A 20,767-nucleotide genomic window follows, 5' to 3' on the forward strand; every position below is an offset into this window, starting at 1 on the left:
TATTAACCATCAAGTCTAACCATGGACCTAATACATATATTACACTATATACAAGGACATTCATCGTATCGTTAATTAATTCATGCTCCTGTACATCTCAAAAGCCCCATAAAGACATTTTTAACATGCCTCACTACTTTGATCCCATCATCATTACCGCCAGCAAACCGGTAGAAGAACAAGATTGAGATTCGAGAAATCTAAAACTATGCGCAGAAAAAAACAACTCACAAAAATCAAGTAAAGTGAACGTGAAGTTGTGGTGTATGTAAGGAAATCATGCCTCAAACAATTTCGCTTGGGAGAAGCAGGCAGTTTTTAAAAGAAAGCTAACATTTTGGCAGAATGATTGTCATTTGTGATCTCAATACAGTCAAACCTGTCTATAGCGGCCACCCAAGGGAAAAGGAAAAAGTGGCCGTTATAGACAGGTGGCCGCTATAGACAGGTAATTCAACTTTGTGTGCATTGCCTACATGTACATGTATCATCGTTGTGTACATCTATAAATACTTACATGTACATGTATGTGTGTACGTATGCACACGCGTGTATCATGCATAGAACAATGCCGGTGTTTATGCACAGTACATGTAGCATGTGCACAGTCATGAAGAAAGCTTAACACAAGTGCATTACTAGTATTGTGACTGAGTACATTTTAGTGATGAATGCAGCGATGGTGATCACTGAACGTTGCCCAGGAATGACTACTGGCACATATGAAAAGCAGAAAAACACGCTGAATTATCGGCTCAGCTACGGCTCCATCGGGTTTTTGGCCGCTATAGACAGGTTAAAATCTACCGCGGAAAACAAAATTTGTGGCCGCTGGCCGCGTTAGACAGGTGGCCGCTATTAACAGGGTCTTTAACATGGCTTTTCTCTGGGGGGGGGGGGGATTTTTCAGTGGCCGCTACAGAGAGGTGGCCGCTAAGGCAGGTTTGACTGTATTTCACTTTTCCACAGCTTATTCCAGAGCAAAAAGGGATGGTAATGGTAGAGAACAGGTATCTTGCCGTTAGGCAAGGTCTTATGCGTGTGCGAAAATGTGCGAATCAGCAATTAGCCATCTCTTGACACAAAATTTGTCAAAGACATTTCCGTCTGAAAAAAGCACATCAGCGAAACAAGACTGAAATGAGGAAACAATTCTTTTCTTAGTGACGATACATTGTACATGATCACACAATTATTATTGTCCAGACACCTAAATGTACTCATTAAGATGCACATAATCATGTTTCGGCAACGATTACATCAAAGAAAGACTGCCATGAACAGTCCATGTACATCGATGAATATTACGGCCAAATCCCTAAAATCCGGATGAATGAGTGCTGGTCCCGACATGTCCGAACAGGAGAGGTTGGACTGTACATCTTACAGAAGTAATTTCACAAGACATCATGACCTCAAGCTGCACATCTCCACAAACGTTTTACAACTGCATATCACTCAGGTAACATTGTAGATGTACATTGTACCCATATCTACAACTGAGAGAGTTTGCTCAACCCACAATATTTTGTATGCTCGTTACTGGGAAAAAAATTGATGTTACCATAGTAATGCATTGATTGATAATGGCTAAAGATGAAATCTGCACATCTACAGACTAAAGCGGTCATCACCATTACACAATTGCAAGTCAAATGCTCAAAAACTGGACGAGTTACATAGCTGAATCCACAATATTTTTGTATGCTTTATAACACAACTAAAAATGTCACTGTGGTAACTGTTATGCCTCCATCATAATGCATGATTCTCCCGACAGGTCTGGAGTATATACAGTGTACTGACAATGTGAGACAACAGTTTCACATAATTGGTAAAAAATTAAAATGACATGTTTGTCACAAATATATTGAGTGTTTACTTCTTTTAGCTAGGTTTAATTTCGATAGAGAGATGGTTAAATTGTTTGAGAGCAGGTCAAGTGACAAAGGAAAATTTTTCATTGACCTTTGACCTCATGGCAAAAATCTTTCCCAACAGAATCACTGTGCAGACTGCAGTAATGCATGGTTTTATTAAGTGTACATGTACTAGGTGTTACAAAAGACATTTCCCACTTTTGATCCTTAAAGGGGAAGGCTAGTAACTGATCAGTGGGAATCAGTGGAAATGCTGGGAGATGATTGTTGCAATCCTTATGGGATTCATTCAAGAGTTTATTGTATATCTATTGTTGTGTGAAAATGATTTGCTTCAGAACGGTCTCATATTCAAGTAATGTGCAGATTAATGCTCCGTCACTGACCAGGGACGCTAACCTGGAAGCATTAAACTGTGACACATTACTTGAATATGAGACCATTCTGAAGCAAATCATTTTCACACAACAATAGATATACAATGAACTCTTGAATGAATCCCATAAGGATTGGAACAATCATCTCCCAGCATTTCCACTGATTCCCACTGATCAGTTACTAGCCTTCCCCTTTAATAGTTCGAAAACTATGCAGCAGATAACACTGTATGTAATAGTATACTATTCAGTTGGGGGTGATGAGAGCTGAATCAATTTCGTTAAATCCATGATTAATTTTAAAGCTAAGTTCCATATTTTGGTCAAATTTGAACCCTCTGTACAAAATTAAAATTTACACAAGAACCAATGATGTGTATGTGAGTGTGTGCTTACAATGACCCTGAACAATAGACATGAATACTACAAATACCACCTTTTCAGAGCTCTGCTAACTAGGCTTCCATACTCTTGCTTCAAGGCACATGAATGCTTCAATATCAATAATTCATGATGGATTGCCTTGGGCATTGCTAGTCTGAATTCATGGCAAAGGGTAAAATGTACGCACATGAAAAAAAAAATAATAATAAATACTGTAAGCACATGTTTTCATGTGCTTGCAAACACTACATTTCAGAATGAATAAAGGCCAGAAGTGAAAGTGAATTTTTCATGAATATGTAATAGAGCATTCCAATCCTGGCCATTGTTCAGATCAGGGTGTTAACCACATACTCCCATACACACCAACTGACCCTTGTGCAGAATTAAAATTTTGTACAGAAGGTTGAAAACAGCAAAATCTGAAACCTAACTTTCAATATAAATAAATCTTGAATTTAATGAAACTGATTTATGCTATCATTTTTTTAATTACCTCCAACAAAACTGTACACTAATCAGCTATTGCTCATATCAATGTCAGTGTTATCTGATATACATTCTGTATACTGTTTGAACTAAGTATTAAGGATAAAAAGTGGGATTTTTTATTTTTTTTTTTTTTTTTTTTTGGGTAACACCGGGTACAACTGTACATGTATGCACTGGGAAATCTCCATGGTTTGGAGAAAAAGTTCTACAACTGTAGTTCAGCATTAAATGGTACATGCATATATACAGTGCTATCCGTAAGTCTTAGTGACGACTTATCATAGAATTGCGTATTCACCAGCGTGCTGTCCTACTGCTTACACAAAACAATGACTGGTCCGTGCATCGTGTAACCGGTAAAGGTAACACAACTGCTTTGTCTGCTGTTTCCTGCCTTTTGTTCTGTGATTTAATGCTATTAAAGACAATTTGCGTGTTGACAGTAGAATGACGATCATGGTTCAGCAGAAACACTCAGCCTTCGCAACAAGTACACTTGCATGATTGTGAGCATAGCATCTAGACAAGTTCAGGAAGACCGGCAAAAATTGAATTACCGGTAATTTACGATTAGCATTCATTATTTAATGCTTTGTCATACTCATAGACGTAATATACTAAATATTCCAATTTCTCTTATACTGTACCAAACTGGACACAACTGTAATCGCTCTTAATTTAATGAGTGTACATGTACATGTATACATGTGTAATATTAAATTTCTAATAAATGGTTTATGTGCAATATTCAATCATTGAAGTAGCCACCTATCCCCAAATGAACAACCGGGGATCACACCATCGAGCTAGTGTAGCTCTTGGTACCTCATTTGATGAATCCTTGATTCTCCTGAAACTGTGTAAATTCAACCATTGCCCGTTCTGTGTGCAGTTAAAGTATCCAAACTACCCTTATATAGCATACAAACTGCCCTTGTTTTGATTGTTACTGATGTGTAAATCACGAGCATGTAGCTGACTCACAGTGAGCCTGGCGCACTTGGCCTTGAATGCCACGTGTGCGATCGTAAATCCATTGCAGACAGGCAACACCTCTGTTCACAATCCATAAAACGTAAAGGTTCTAGCTATTTGTAGCGTGTGAATTCTACGCAGCAGTATACATTACCTGTAAGAACCAACGAAATCGTTGATTTGCAACATTTGTATGCAATCAATAAGTGCATTTCATTTACAGTACTGTAAAACATGATATATTCGCGGCATGAAATTTTCGCGAATTGGAGCCGACAGCCTTTTTCGCGGCATGAAATTTTCGCGAATTGCCACTGGCGTTCAATGCATGTAGTGTAGACAAAAACTTTCGCGTGCATTTTAATTTTGTGAATTTTGGCACTCGCGAAATTCGCGAAATTAAAATGCACGCGAAAATTCCTTGTTTTACAGTAGTTTCATTCACTATATATGATATGCAGACTACTGTTAACTCAGTAAAAATCACTGTCAGACCATCAACTTTTACAGGAATGGACCACTAAAACATGGAAAAACTGGGTACCTATTCGTCTGATAGACGGTCAGACCAGTACAAAAAAAAACCAAAAAAACACAACAACAACACACACACACAAATGAGTTAGTGTGCAGCCCTGGTTAAGTGTAGAGTATTTCATTTAGTTTTGTTCAGTGTATGAAACGCGGATTACTGTTACTGGTTACACTTGCGTCTATTATATGGCTTCCACAGTGCGCAAGCGCACTACATACCTGCCAGGGCCAGTGCATTGTCCACAATGCAGTCACTGTGCAAAAGCGCCTGATAATCACGATTTGTGAACTGGCTAGCATAATCACGACTGACCAAGTCAGATTTCATTTTAGTTTTATTTGGTACATGCACCTAGTTTTTATTGAGTTAATGCATTGAGTACACTGTAATCTGCAAGGTATAGAGTAAAAAGTACTAGAATTTTAGAATTTCAACCCGACCTTTGACCCCATGGCCAAAAAAGTCCCAACAGAATCCCTTTCAGGCAGTACAGTGTACGTGCATATGTGCAGGGAGAAAAATAAAGGACACATTTTCAACCCCTTCTGGCACATGCATCATAAAGATTACAGCCGAATATTAAATCATCGCAATCCTGTTGATATTTGAGGAAACGATAAGTGCAAAAAGGATCTCGAATTCGGCCCTGCATGCTGTGTATCTTTCAAAAACACATGCACAAATGCGAAGAGATATTCAGGAGAAAAATAAAGAACGCATTTTCAACCCTTCTGGTGCGTGCATCACAAAAGATTACAGCCGAAATAATTCATGAAATCACCGCAATCCCGTTTAAGTTTGAGGAGACAAAATAGGTGCAAAAAAAATCATGAATTTATCCGTGAATATCTTCTAATCCGAGAGGACGCATTTACGAAATGTGGAGAGATTATCGGGAAAAAGGACACATTTTCAACCCCTTTTGGCGCGTGCATCATAAAAGATTACAGCAGTAGTAATTCATAAAATCGTAACAATCCCGCTGATATTTGAGGTAAAAATAGGCGCAAAAAGGATCATGAATTCGGCCGTGTATCTTCTAATTCGAGAGGACGCATTTACGAAATGCAAAGAGATTATCGGAAGAAAAATAAAGGGCGCATTTTCAACCATTCTGGTGTGTTCATCACAAAAGATTACATCCGATTTTTGTCAAAAAACGCAGACAGAATTTTTTCTTTTCATCATGTAGAGTGGACATGTGTATATTATAACAAAAAAATTGACATTCGAACTTGTGACAATTTAATATCAGATGTGAGATGGATGAGAAGTTAACAGGGGGCCTCACGAGCATCTCACCCCAAGGGCCTCATGTAAATCATGGACATGGCTTTTATGCTAATAAGCAGGAGCCCCCCTCATGAGCAGGTTTCCCAGACTGATATAAATGGCTTTTATCCAAAGTTCTTTTAATACCTGTCATGGAACTTGCTAATTTCCAGACTGTTCCCATGGACTTGGAAAGACATTTTTCTTGGTGTTTATCCCCTTTCTGCCATTCCTTTTAAAAAACAACTTTGCATGGAACTGCACATAATCTAACCTCATGAATATTCATACCTGTTAATGACCGTAAGATGTGAATAGGTCCCTGCCGATATGCATTAGGCATATCAGACCAACACTGTACTGTGTGCAACGGTGCATGTAACCAATGAGCGGCTAGCGCATGCGTACAGGTTTCAAATACATATACTGATATAAATGGCATTTATCCAACTTTTACAGCCTTAAAATCGTGGCGAGTGGTTTGTGCGACACGGAGATGAACGCAACACGCTGCCTCCCCCCATTCTGTATCACATGTCATGACACCGAATGAGAATAGCGCTAGCTCAATGGGTCAGCGAACACACGCTGGGCTCAATGTGTCAGCGAAAACACGCTGGGCTCAAAAATCACCTGACCCAAAATGGCTGTCCGAGCCACGCGAGCTTCCGAATGGACGCACACCAAAGAGGTTCTATAATGTAATAGAGTAAGCGCTCATCATTCAGTGTGTACAAATGAAAACGGGGCCAATTGAACAGTGGCGCGCGCGCACGAAAGAGGTCGACTACCAGAAGCCCGAACCCGGAAGTGCCTATACTAATACACGTAAAGTACAGCTTCGAAGATGGAGTTGGGTTGGAAAAATCATTCTAATTTTAAGGAAAAATCAATATTTGTCCATATGCCTCCGGATTTTATAAGTGAGATACATTCTCAACACAGTATACGTGTTTTGATGAAAAAAGGACTTGCTCTAATGTGTCAAATATGTGCCTTAACATGAAGCCAAAACTGCCAAACAGGCATTCATGCATTCATACTACATAAAGGTTGCAGAAAGGTACAGTGTATACTCTTTGGTATGGGAGTACTGATTTCACATAATATACGTCACTTAGAAACATCAGACACACATACAACACACACTCCCACACGCATACAGCACACACTCCCACACACACACACACACCCACAACAAACACACACACACACACTCACAACAAACACACACACACACGTACACACCAAACCACATTTTTTCAAATTCCAACACACATACGCTGTACACACACACACAGTGTGTTTTGTGTGTGTGTGTGTGTGTGTAGGAATTTGAAAAAAAAAATGTGGTTTGGTGTGTACATGTGTGTGCGTATGTGTGTGGGTGGGTGTGGGAATGTGTGTTGTATGTGTGTGTGAGTGTGTGTTGTATGTGTGTCTGATGTTTCTAAGTGACATATATTATGTGAAATCAGTACTAACATACCAAAGAGCATACACTGTACCTTTCTGCAATCTTTATATGTAGTATGAATACATAAATGCCTGTTTGGCAATTTTGGCTTCATGTTAAGGCACATATTTGACACATTAGAGCAAAGTCCTTTTTTCATCAAAACACGTATACTGTGTTGAGAATATATCTCTCTTATAAAATCCGGAGGCATATGGACAAATATTGATTTTCCTTAAAATTAGAATGATTTTTCCAACCCAACCTGATCTTCGAAACTATACTTTACGTGTATTACTATAGGCACTTCCGGGTTCAGTCTTCTGGTAGTCGACCTCTTTGCTAATGGAGGCGGGTCGTTCAATTGGCCCCGCTTCTGGGGGGTGTTTCATCAACGTTTGTCGGCGCTGACAACTTGAATCACCATAGTAACAGTCAGTGACCAGAGCATCTCAGCCAATCAAAACCAAGGATTTTGCTGAAATTGGTCAGTGCCGACAGTTGTCGGCGCTGACAAGCATTGATGAAACACCCCCCTGTATGCGAGCGTGCGCTCTATTACATATATAGAACCTCTTTGACGCACACTCACAGTGCGCATGCGCATGAAGACAGGCCAAAAGAGCCATGCGTCTTCTGACCTCTCTCCGCAGCTCGCGGTAACAATGTTTGTGTATGATGCGTACACACACACACACACACACACACGTGTCTCAGTGGCAGCATTGTCCCACACGTTTATGGATAGCACTGCAGTCTGGCATTGCGCAATGGCATGCACAAATTTTGTTCGTTCGTAGGAGTTACACAATAACGTACCATTAGGGTCATGAAACTTGCTACATTGTAATTCCCAGACTGTTCCCATAGACTTGGGAAGACATTTTTCTTTGTGTTTATCCCCTTCTGCCATTCCTTTTCAAAAAAAAAAAAACCCAACAACAACAAAAACAACAAAACTTTGGAACTGCACATAATCTAACCTCATGAATATTCATAACTGTTAATGACCGTAAGATGCACATAGGCCCCTGCCGATATGCATTATGCATGTTAGACCTTCACTGTACCGAGTGCAATGGTTGTGTGTGACCAATGAACGGCTAGTGCATGTATACAGGTTTCAAATCAGTGACAGAAACATATTGTTGTTCTCACAGATTTTGCTTGACCGAATGAAGAAAAATCATTTCATGAACAGAAATGGACTACTGGAGGAACCAAATGTTCCATGATGCCAGTTATCAACAATTAAGAGTCTAAACTACATCTGTACGCATTCAAATTACAGCAAATTCAAGTATTGAAGTTGGTATATATATACAATGTACATGTACATAATGCGATACTACCCTGTACTAGACGAAAAATCCTATTTGCATCCAGAATGGTTCAAGTTCAGGCTGGTTGCAGTTACCACCACAGTAGACTTGTTCTTCTTGTCTAGACAGTGGAGTGCTCCAGGGTATACATCAATACAACAATTTCAAACTGTAGCACAAAAGGCTAGTGTAGTAGTAGCCCAACCAGACGCTGTGCAAAGCACAGCGACAGACCACCAGGCATGCACTGATACAGTTACACCCCCAACACAACTATAAAACTGATGAAAATTTATACATTATACTGTACATTTTACATTATAATACTTATGTAAAATTTGTACATGATTGGATTACAACATGAAACATCTGTCCATGGCATGCTCTCGCCAGGGAGATGTTACAGAGATGGAGTGGCAACTCTTCGTAATTCATGCAAACACTGTCACATGTTTGGGATCAAGGCGTTACAATGGGATGTCTAGCATTCCACTACACTTTTAAGTCATGCTCTGCACCGCTCTAGTTGCAAGACGAAGTTCAGAGACGAAGAATGCATTTTACCTTTCGTTGAATTACAAGCTTTATTTCACTGTACAATTTTAAACGAAATACTAGAATAGATTTAGAATAGTTCAGGAAAGAATTCAATATTATAAACATGCATTTCTAGTTTCTTTGTAATGCGCAAATTGAAATAAAATGAAAATTAGGCCCTCTTAAAAACCTAATATTTTTCTATAATGCGCACATTTCCGCATGTTAGTTTTCTATCTTTTAAAGGACAAGTTCACCTTCATTAACATAAGGATTGAGAAAATGTAGCAATATTAGTAGAACACATCATTGAAAGTTTGAGGAAAATCGGACAATCCGTTCAAAAGTTATGAATTTTTGAAGTTTTTGTGCAGTCACCGCTGGATGAGAAGAGTACTGCAGTGTATGATGTCACATGCGTACAACAATATAAGGATAATATAAAGAGAATTTTACAAAATTTAATCTTTTGGAAAAAGTACACATTCCCTTGACTCGTTACTGACATATGCAATGGGTAATATTATTCCCATTGCCTTTAGAAAGAGGCAAGTCAAGTGCTTTTTTGTTATGCGAAAAAAGTGAAAATTTGTTGAATTTTCTTTACATTTTCTTTATACTGTTGTACTCATATGACATCACGAGCCTTCGTAGTCTCCTCATCCAGCGATTCCAATACAAAAATTTTTGCATCGATTGTCCAGTTTTCCTCAAACTTTCACTGATGTGTTCTACTAATATTGCTGCATTCTCTCAATCCTTCTGTTTATGAAGGTGAACTTGTCCTTTAATCTGGGATATTTTGATCTTTCAAATAAAGTACTCCGCTAAAGTGTGTTCCAGCGTGCTTTTAAACTATTTGCTGTTAAAATTGTCAGTTTTACACTGCATTTTGATTTGCTGCTTCAATTCAAGGTACACAAATTCATTGTTGCCATCACATTGAAAGAGAGAGCGAATTGCAGTAGGGGCAAGTATTTCTAGATAGTGAGAGCGCTAGTCCCGATTATTGATGCTCTCTTTTGTCAAAGCACATGGGTTTGTTGTAACACCTGTAGTTGAACGCATAACTTCTCGGCGGTGCCGCGCATGACTTCAAAGGAGAGCAGTAGTTGTCTCTCCTTCTCTAGCACCTCCCTGCTCTCGCGCTACGTCCATTGAGCAAAAAACAACAACAAAACGAAGAGTTCTGTGGCGTGCGCTGCTTGTTGTACCCCCGTACTGTTGACAGTGTGACCCTTGAAAGTGTAGCACAATAACGGTTTGGAGATGACTGTGCAGAGAAATGAGATCTACAGTGTGTACACGAAACATTAAATCTTAATTTTTGGTAAGTTGTAAATTATATTTGAATATTGATAACTACCAGGTACAAAATGATGCTTACCATAAGATTGTTAATAATGGGTCTGAGAGTTATCATAGATTGTGAAATCACTGATATCTCCGATTGACTTATAATTGGCTATAACTTTCATTCGACTATAAATTTCCATTTTACGAAGCGACTTATAATCAACTTAAAGGTATAGCTGATCGCTTATTGATTCAGTCAAAATAAAAATATGCAGGATAAGGCTGGTTTCCAGTACAGTCTGCTTAAAAACAATACATAAAAAAAAGGAGGAATGTTCAATGGGAGGGTTGTTTGCCACGAAAGTGTAGATGCGCTGCTGCAGCTGCAGTGCTACAGCCGCTGCTTGCATGTTTGCAACAGAAACGTTTAATCCCATAAAGCATGTGCGTGTGTGTGTAGTGCGAACATGAACACCGTTGCGTTGTACTTAATGTGTACATACATGTATTGACGTATTGTAGTGTGCATGTGTCAATGTAACATGTGTCCATAATGAAAGCCCTTACGGTACGCCACATGGTTGCTCTAATGCCCTTCCCTGCGCAGTGTAGTCGAGCAGAGACAAACAGGGTACTGTGCATAATTGGCACACGACGGAACGCAACCATGGTAAACTTTCGTTTGTCCTTCATTCATGATTTCAAATGAATGGATGCTGCGTTACATCTCAAAGCGTAGCGTTGGGGCTGCACATTATAGGATTTCGGATCTGGGAAGGCATAGTATCGCAGTAAAATTTCAAGTTAAATACTAAAAAATGTGTCAATTTGAATACTTACCGATGTATTCCAATTATTGACAAGGGTAATACGCGGAATGTAATGAGTCTCTTAATAGTCCATTTCTGTCTAAATTGATGGCCTTAAATGATTTGGTCAGCAGGGATCTCTGAGATCGACAACTGCTCACAAAGACGAGATTTGAAACCTCTGCGCTTGCGCGAGTCGGTAGCACTGTAGCCTTTTTGACCAGGCACTCTTGCTGCACGACATCGTGTGGCACCTGATAACTCGCTGGTGGTGTGGGCGCGTTTCACTTGAACCCTTTCACTCACCAATACACAGCGCGCAGCGAAAGGGCCTTATTCAAAGGCCAAAATCATTGTGACATGCGCATTCATATCGCCAATGCGTAAAGTGCCACGCAAAGGTTGCATCGAAAGCCAAAGAATGAACGGGAGGTATGGAGATGAACTCCTAGAAAAACATCTTTTCAAGACTACATGGGATCAATGTGGAAATTAACAAGTGAATGTATCATATTTAAAGGGACTGTACAGTTTTGGTTGAGGTGAGGTTTAGCTTTCAACGTTTTGTGAGATATTCAGAAACCACTCTATGAGATATCAAAGAGCATGCAATTCTAAGGGGAATAAAAAGTTTATTTGATGAAAATCGGTTTAGAAATGGCTGATATCCAAAAAAAAGGTGAAACAAAGAGATCCTAATAAAAGGCGTGGCCTGTCGCCTTTTATTATTACCACTTCTTTTGGATACCTCAGCCATTTGAAAACCAATTTTCATCAAATAAACGTTGAATCCCTCTTAAAATTACATGCTCTTTCATATTTCATAAGGGGCTTCTCATTATCTTACTTAGAAATGTTATAAACCTGAATCCTCACCTCAACCAGTACTGTACAGTCCCTTTAAGGTAAGAAATGTATGTACGATTTGTACATTATAAAAGTAAGCGTTTTGCTGGTAAATTACGAAAAATTATAGTGGCGCAAAAATTTGTGTTGCTTTTTCAACATACAGAGATAGCACTCTTTTGACTCAGGCCGCTCCCACAGTATAGAGCAACTGCCCCAGTTCGCGGCCAGGCACCTGTTCGCGGCCACTACAGCATACAATGTGTACAATGTATTTGGTAATATAACGCTGAACACAGCGACACACTCTATACATGTATACCACACATTCACTAACACACTGCTAATCTACAAAAATCAACCGATGACACTGGCAAAATCTTCAATCCAAGTCAAATATTCTCACCTAAATGACAACATCTCGCATCCAAAATTTCATTTTCAGTATTTTTTAACATCACAGTTAAGGAACAAGGGGTCTAAGAAACTGGATTTTTTGTCATTTTCCCGATGTTCATGGATTTTGAATACATGTCTTCACATCGAAACAGAACTTTCGCAAGCAGCTGTGGGCCGCCATGTTTTTCCGGAAGTGGATGTTACGATCGAAAAAATACAAAAAAAACATAAGAAAGACAACAGTAACACCGCAACAACTGCAATCCCTATTCGTGGTCAGTGCACGCGCTCCAGCCCTTTTCACATGCTTTCGCAATGGGACTTGCCGCTTACGCAACGTTTGCGAGCCAAATGAAGGCGCTCAGCAAAAGATCGCGCTATCGCATAGGAATTGTACATCAGGCCGTGAACCGAAGTACCACGGTCGTGAACCGGCGGACGCTGTACCGGATCGCGGTCGTGGTCTTTTCATACTATCGCGATGTACATTGGTCTTGCAATTGTGACAATACAAGTATTGCAAATTGGTATAAGTGGTCAACCTCTATGATATAACCTGGGTTAAAGCAATTAGCAAGTTTGCATTTCAGAGTGAAAAACCCTTATGCGGCTGTAAACCTGGACACTTACTCTAACTCAGTGTACAAGGACCGCCCGTGCTGGCTTGGGTTATTGAGGTTTGTGATTCGAATACGTTGTTTGCCATACAGCCGCTGAAACCTATTACTTTTGGAAAGAATGATATCAATGCACCCTTGTCATAACTGATAGAGCTCGCGACCATCGCGAATGGGCTCAGAAGTTGAGCACTGCATGCATAGAAAACGATGTACGTGCGCGAGAGCACCATCTAGTGCTGAATGACAAATGCTAGCACAAACATTAACTATGACGAGGTGCGGGTCACTCAACTATACTTATAGAAGGTCTACCGATAATACAGGGCTATAAAGTACATGATTGCCAACTAGGGTCCTAATGCTCCTATAACGTTAGATGCCTTTTGCTCGTGAATAGGGGCTTAAGGCACTTTTAATAGGGTGTCAGTTCGTGCGCTGCCAACCTTACTGCAAATGTGCGCCCTATCTCATAACACGCAACTCCCACAAGGCGCAATGGAAACGTGCATAGTGCCGATTTTGACATGGAATTTTGAGCTGGATTTTGCCTTTATCGTCTTTTCCCCATGGCAAGCTGCCAACAAATCTTAACAAATTTGGTATCATATGAAAGAAGAAGTTGGTCTCCATCTTCTATTAGAGCGCTGGTAAATATTTCCGACTATAAATTGATGAAAACAGCGCTAGAATCACATACGTCCTTGAATCTCAGCGTCTGCTTCGATACTGGAACCACCACATAGCATGCGAGTAGTTTAGGATTGATATGCTGAATCCGATGGTGAGGTTAGTTTTTCGCTAGCTCCACATCTTGGGGTGGGGATATTGCTTTGAAAACACCCCTTGCAATAATTTTTTGGTCTCGGCGAACGTGTCAGTCGTGGCTTCGTATGCAACAACCATAGTAACGTCCGTGCAAATACACTCATAATACATATGTAAATCTAACATGCATTCGCCGCCACACGGCGTGAAGCTTGATCGTGTGTGCATGCATCTGCTAGCTCGCCGTGTGTCTACCGTAGCAAGGTAGATAGTTCGCTCTGTGTCTGTGTGTGTGTGTGTGTCTACGTCTACATACGAGTACGGGCGCACCCGTGCCACTGAAACAGAGCTGTCGCTCAGCTTGCGATAGTTCTACAACACTGAATTCTATGAGGTTACGATTCCCCAGCATTCACAATGTGCACGTGTGCATACAGTGATGGAAACACTCACGCTCGTAAACCACCTGGCACATCAGTTTCAATGGAGAAAAAGTACTATTGGATTGGTAATGATCATATCAGCCTACAATGTATGAGTTAGCCATACAAACAAACAAACACATACAGCCAATAGAAAAATGCATGAGTTACACTCCCCAGTCTTTCTCGCGATCTTATGTGCATAGCAGATAGCATAGGCCTAGGCTACACAACGCATCAGGCAAGCCGATTGTGAAGCGGTGGAAGGTACAAATACCGATTTTTACGACTGAACTTCCAATCACAAAAAGTGCGAGCAAAAGATCTCGGAAGCTACACTCTTTAGCCATGAATGCATGCACGAATGGTGGTGTGGCACCAATTCCAAGGCTGTACATGTAGCCTTTATTTTCACACGAACTGCCAGCATGGATCTGCTCTGACAGGATCGACGTGATTTCGTATTGTAGACGTCACACAGCTGTACAGCAGCGTGTGTATGTGTAGGTAGTAGTACATACATGTGTACACTCACGTCCCCTACAGCATTGGAAAGCATGATCGCTCGTCCGCTGATGTTGGCTGGTGATCATGATGCATGCTACATATTCATTCACAACGCTGAGCGCACCGCACCAGGGCTTGCGATGTTGGGATTATGTAGTAGAACGGGCATGAATGTACGTATACACACGGCACACACAAAGTCTGATGACTTGAGGCACGAAGGTTTGTGCCCCTGAAAATCGCGCATGTGCAATTCGCTACTGCCCTCGCTCGCATTAGCATGACGTCATTTTTCATTTATGAATCGGGAGCTACACTGAAGCTGCATCATCATTGGCTCTTTACCTGTCATTTACATATTTCCCCACAACGTTTTAATATACGTGTGCGGCGATTTCCAGTGTGATCGGCCGAACAGTTTGATACTAAACTCGGCATTTTTACATCAAGTTTTCGATTTTTGGCAAAATATTTTCCTCCTTCGGTGTAACCATGTTATGTATTCAGCGAAGCTACATTGTATCGTTGTGTTTGAGAGTTGATAAGTCATATTTTTACATGATTTTAAGGTGTGAATTTGTGAAGTACTGTAAAAGTGGAAATTTTCACGGTGTTGAAATTTTCGCGCAATTCGCGCAACCAGAAACTAGCGCGAAAATAAAATCCCGCGAATATTTTTGCTTGCCATACGTTCCTGTGCGTGATGTCTAGATTCCGCGGAATTAAAAACACGCGAAACTCTTCTGACCCGGCCAAGCGCGAAAAATTAATCGCACGAAAATATCCACTTTTACAGTAGTTCGATGTGTTCGTTGGTGTGTGTGTATCAATACATGCGATTTGTATGGTAGCGACATGTACGGGTGTGGAGTGACACACATAAGAAGCACAACACCACAATGCAAATTGGTCGCCTAGCGTTGTGTACTGACGGGAGCTCTTCAGCCGAGCTCGCCGCCATCAACCGCTACGTAACACGACGTCAAGCACGCATGTTGAGTGCAGCGCATTGTATACACCACACCGATCCATGGAGTAGTGAATCTCGCACAATGCGCTGTGTGGGGAAGCGGATGGCTGGGTGATCAGCCAATCAACGGCCCGGCTATCTGCTCGCGGCTTTCAAGGGGGGATATTTCTACGTGTGAGGGGGAGTGGCTTCTGCGCTGGTTACGCGTTTTAGCAAACCGCTGTACGCTCATTAACCTGTCGCTGGAGATCCGCACGCGAATGCTACTTATCAGCGTTGTTTGCAAACATTTGGACAATTTTCGTGTGTGCTCGTCAAAAAAAAGGTGTAATATTGCAGTGATTTGAAAGTTAAATTTCTCGAGATAGAATCATAATTTCGCCGTGAAATTTGAAATACATCCAATCATACTAATGACATAATTCTCTTTCATATGAAATAGTTAATATTGCACCTTTCACAGAATTTCAAAAGTTGCAAAAATGCTCCAGACACCCTACTTTTAACAGAGGTGCTTAAATTTGTGTTTCACTCACTGTTCAGTCTACTTTTCATACAGCAGAGATGCCACTCAGCTGACTCGGGGTACTCCCACATCCACAATAACCATGATATGACTTTAACGTTAGAAAGCAGAACGGAGGGCTCCACAGTTGGCCTAAACTAAGCTTTTATTGCAGTGTTTATCAATAGGATGGTCTGCACAGAAAATAAGTCAGAGGTCTTGGCCTACATACCGTAACTCTCGTTCTGTCTAACCTGTTACTGTCCCTCGACTAACACTAAACGTTTAGAACCAGGGCAATAGAAGTCGCCATTCATATCGGTGCGTACGTACGCACACAGGTCACAGCAAGCTAGCCTAGCCGTGCCGTGACGGAGGCGACAGACAGGCATGACCTACACGTCATGGCTGCCTCACAGCAAACCGACGCTCGTCACGTACTACAATGTAGCTATATAGACGTCTAGCTACACCTAGATCATATTAATGAAATACACGAAATGGTAAATTCAGCATACAGCAACCCGCTAATGACGAAGCCTTGATGCATGTGACTCAAAACATTAGGCACAACTTGGACCTCCTTTAATTTCTCTGCTCGGTTTCCACTACAATCCGTGGTATGAAGCCATAATCTTCAACAGAAGTCGGCATTACTCGCGACACACAGGAGTTGGCAATAGGTTTCTACGGTACGTGACCGACTTACCACGGCGAACAAGTTGGTGTAACAATCTTCCAAACTGGCCCCATTCGCCGCTGAATTTGCTCCGCTCATACTACAGGCATGGCATCACTGTATTCCGAGGGTTCTAGCTTTTCAAATCGTGAAAATGTGATTAAATCCAATGAGATATTCCACGGCTACTTTTTCAATAAACAGAAAAGAATCGAAGGCCTTATGTCGTAATGGCGACACTGTGTAAGGGCAAAATACTAGGCGGTAATAACCTTTTGATTGATTGGTCATTTTGCATCACGTGGTCCTGTTTATTCAAATATGTCTCTTCCTGCACCTGTACTTGCGTGTAGAAAGCTATTGAATTTTCTCATTGTAGCAAGTGTCATAGAGAGTCATTTAAATCCGAATTCGGGTAAAATACACAGAAAACAGATTCGATATTACATTAGAATACTAAATGCTCCGAGGTACGTATCGAAACAATGGTGAACGCGAACTGCAAAAAAGACAAAACTAAACTAAACTAAACTAAGCAAGGATTTGGGTGGACTTCTGTTTCTGCCACTGGAAACCTCCTTGGCACCTCCCCTATCGTATCACCAGTTCTGTCGAGACGCTGAAGATTACATAGGCCTGTATATATATATTATAATAAATAGATAATATATATATATATATATATATATATATATATATATATATATATATATATATATATATATATATATATACAATGTATATATATTTATATATATATTATATGCCTATATAATGCAATGTACATGTACATTAGTTTCACATCTGTCGGTAGTCACAATATATGCGTGTTATTGGGATTTTATATACACATGTGCAGAGGCTGCTTGACTTTTTAGTTTTTGGTTTTGTTTTGCTTTCTTTTTTTTTTTTTGTATTTCGGCCAAATGTGTGCAGTAACTGCAGTCATCAGCTCCACCCCGGTCCTGCTGTCCACGTTTATATATATATATGATATATAGATAGATATAGATGTATACATATATATACATATATATAAATATACATATATATATATATATATATATATATATATACTATGAAGAAGCAAACTGGAAATGCATTTTTGGCCAATAAAGCATTACTGGTTTGTTTCTTCATTTCTTCATGCAGCCAAAGCGTGAAATTTATATATATATATATATATATATATATATATATATATATATACTAGTATCAGGAGAAGAGAAGAGAGACTGTGAATCACTTGATAAAGGCCAGACCAATGGGAGGGGGGGGGGGGTGTCAAGTCCGGCAGAACTCTCCAAGAGTTATGAGTTATCTGGTTTTTCCCTGCTTTTTTTTTCTTTGTGTGTGTGTGTGTGTGTGTGTGTGTGTTTTTTTTTTTGAAGGGCCATAAATGTGTGTGCATATCGTACGTATGTGTCGTGTGTGTGTATGGGGGAGGGGGGGGGGGGGGCGGGAGTTGCTATGCCGCCGCTGATTGTTTCTTTTTATGCCTCCGCTACGAAGTGTCGCCGGAGGCATTATGTTTTCGGGTTGTCCGTCCTTCCGTCCTTCAATCCGTCCGTCCGTCCGCCCGTCCGTAATCAATCTTGTGGACAGCATAACTGAACAACCGTTTGAGGCATTCCAGTGAAACTTGGCAGGTGTATGTATGAGGGGGTGAAGTTGTGCCTATCAACTTTTAGGCGCAGGTGCTCAAGGTCAAAGGTCAAAGGTCAAGGTCAAGTGCTCAAAATTTCACAATTTCCCCCATGCAATCTAGTATGTATTACCAAAAAAAAAAAAGATTCTCTAGTGAGAGTTTCGGATCATGAGGTCAAAGTTCAAAGGTCAAGTGAAAATGTTAAAATTTCATTTTTCTCCATATCCTGAAAATGGTTCAAGGTATCATCATGGAACATAGTACATATGCATCTACTGACTGGTAGTGATTATCTAGGAAACTCTGGGGTCACGAGGTCAACGATCAGTGGTCAAAGGTCAAGGTCAACTCATTAAATTTCACTTTTTCCATCATATATATGCAATGCCTGCAGGATTTTTCTTGAAACTTAGTGAATACATAATACCCAATAGAGATTTTCTGGGAAGTTTTTGGCCAAAAAGTTCAAAGGTCAAAAGGTCAATAGTCAAGTGAAAGTGCTAAATATCACTTCATCCTCTATATCTTGAAGGTGGCTCAAGGCATCATCATGAAACTAATATTTATGCATGTTTTGCCTGACAGTGATTCTCTTGGGAATTCTAAGGTCATAGGGTCAAAGATCAAGGGTCAAAGGCCAGGTCACAATGCTAACAATTTACTATTTAATACAGATTTTACACTTTTCCTCTATACCTTGAAAATAACTCAATGCATAGACTTATAAAAGGGTCATAAGTTCTCAAATCCCCAAATACATGCGCTCTTAGAAAATGTATGGCCATTCATCCAAATAAACCTATTGCAAGGAAAGTGAACACTCATATAACATGTCATTTTAATATTTGCCAATTAGATGAAACTGTTATCACACATTGTCAAGACGTACTATAGACCTATTAGGAGAATCATGCATTATGGTGGAGGCATACCAGTCGCTATAGCTACATTTCTAGTCTTCTATACTTTCATCCATTTGTCCTACGTTGCTTTTGTGCAACTGCTACACTGCCCTACTTTGGCAAAAGAAAGCAAGTGACATACCATCCGAATTTGAGTTATTGATGTTTTCATAATTCACATAATGAGCTCTTCTTCCAGGCCAAATTTCATGCAGAGACACTCATCCTACTAAGAGATATGTCAGATAAGACATCAGGGTAGTCAATTGACGTCAGTGTAAATGACAGACACATTTTGCTCTTTTACAAGAAATGTCACTTTTGTCACTTGCTTCCTTTTGCCAAAGTAGGGCAGTACAGTATTAAGTGGTATGATACTGAAATAAGCCTATGTATGATAATACATATTTTTTCCGTTTTACAATGGAAAATTGTTTGAAAACATCGAATTCGAGATGTATAAGAGATGGGAAAATAGTATATTGCATTAATTTATTGTTGCTGTTACTGTTGTTGTTGTTGTTGTTATTATTATTATTATTATTATTATTATTATTATTATTATTATTATTATTATTATTATTATCATCATCATTATTCATTTGTAAATCAATGGAATGAAATCCTGCGGATAGTGCGAATTGAAAATTAGGCTGCTGGTGTACGAAATGATGGATAACTCATTATCACGCGTATTGCATTTTGAGAAGGGGGGGGGGGGGACGTACTTCTGCTCCATAACACAGTACCCGCACACCTGCCTACGTCTGTACCAGGGAGGTGGAAGTAGGAGAGTGGATCGTGTCACCGGACGCCTTTTATTTTATTTTTTTTTTCATGGCTCTGAATTCCGTACTCAGAGGACTAAACTTCGGCCAAAAATAGCACCAGTTATTCACAAAGTCCTGAAAATTACGACTTAAGCAAAATTAAGAGGATTATTCACTCCGATATTTGGAAAATAGACTTCAAATATACCCCTCTCCAAAAAGTTGTCTTTTAGCGCGGTGTAATTCCGAACACGATTTTCGTAATGGAATAATCGACGTCTTTCGCATCTTGTCCTTGCACCACAATCACAATTTATACTAACGATTCACAGTACATATTTTTACCCAGCGGACGACAATGAAAAAAAATCGGCAAATGAGGCTCAGATTTTGTAGTTT

General features: G+C 40.0%; 1 protein-coding gene across 1 annotated transcript in view; it reads right to left on the bottom strand.

Moving 5' to 3' along the window:
* Positions 1-17,202, bottom strand: part of LOC140227988 (mediator of RNA polymerase II transcription subunit 13-like) — a 148,518-nt gene extending 131,316 nt beyond the window's left edge. The window contains exon 1 of the mRNA XM_072308387.1: positions 17,079-17,202. Within this exon, the coding sequence (XP_072164488.1) occupies positions 17,079-17,147 (69 nt within the window). The 5' untranslated portion in view covers positions 17,148-17,202. The remainder of the gene's footprint in view (positions 1-17,078) is intronic.
* Positions 17,203-20,767: the final 3,565 nt, after the last annotated feature.

This window comes from Diadema setosum, chromosome 4 (assembly GCF_964275005.1).
Source record: "Diadema setosum chromosome 4, eeDiaSeto1, whole genome shotgun sequence".
In the NCBI taxonomy this organism is placed as follows: Eukaryota; Metazoa; Echinodermata; class Echinoidea; order Diadematoida; family Diadematidae; genus Diadema; species Diadema setosum.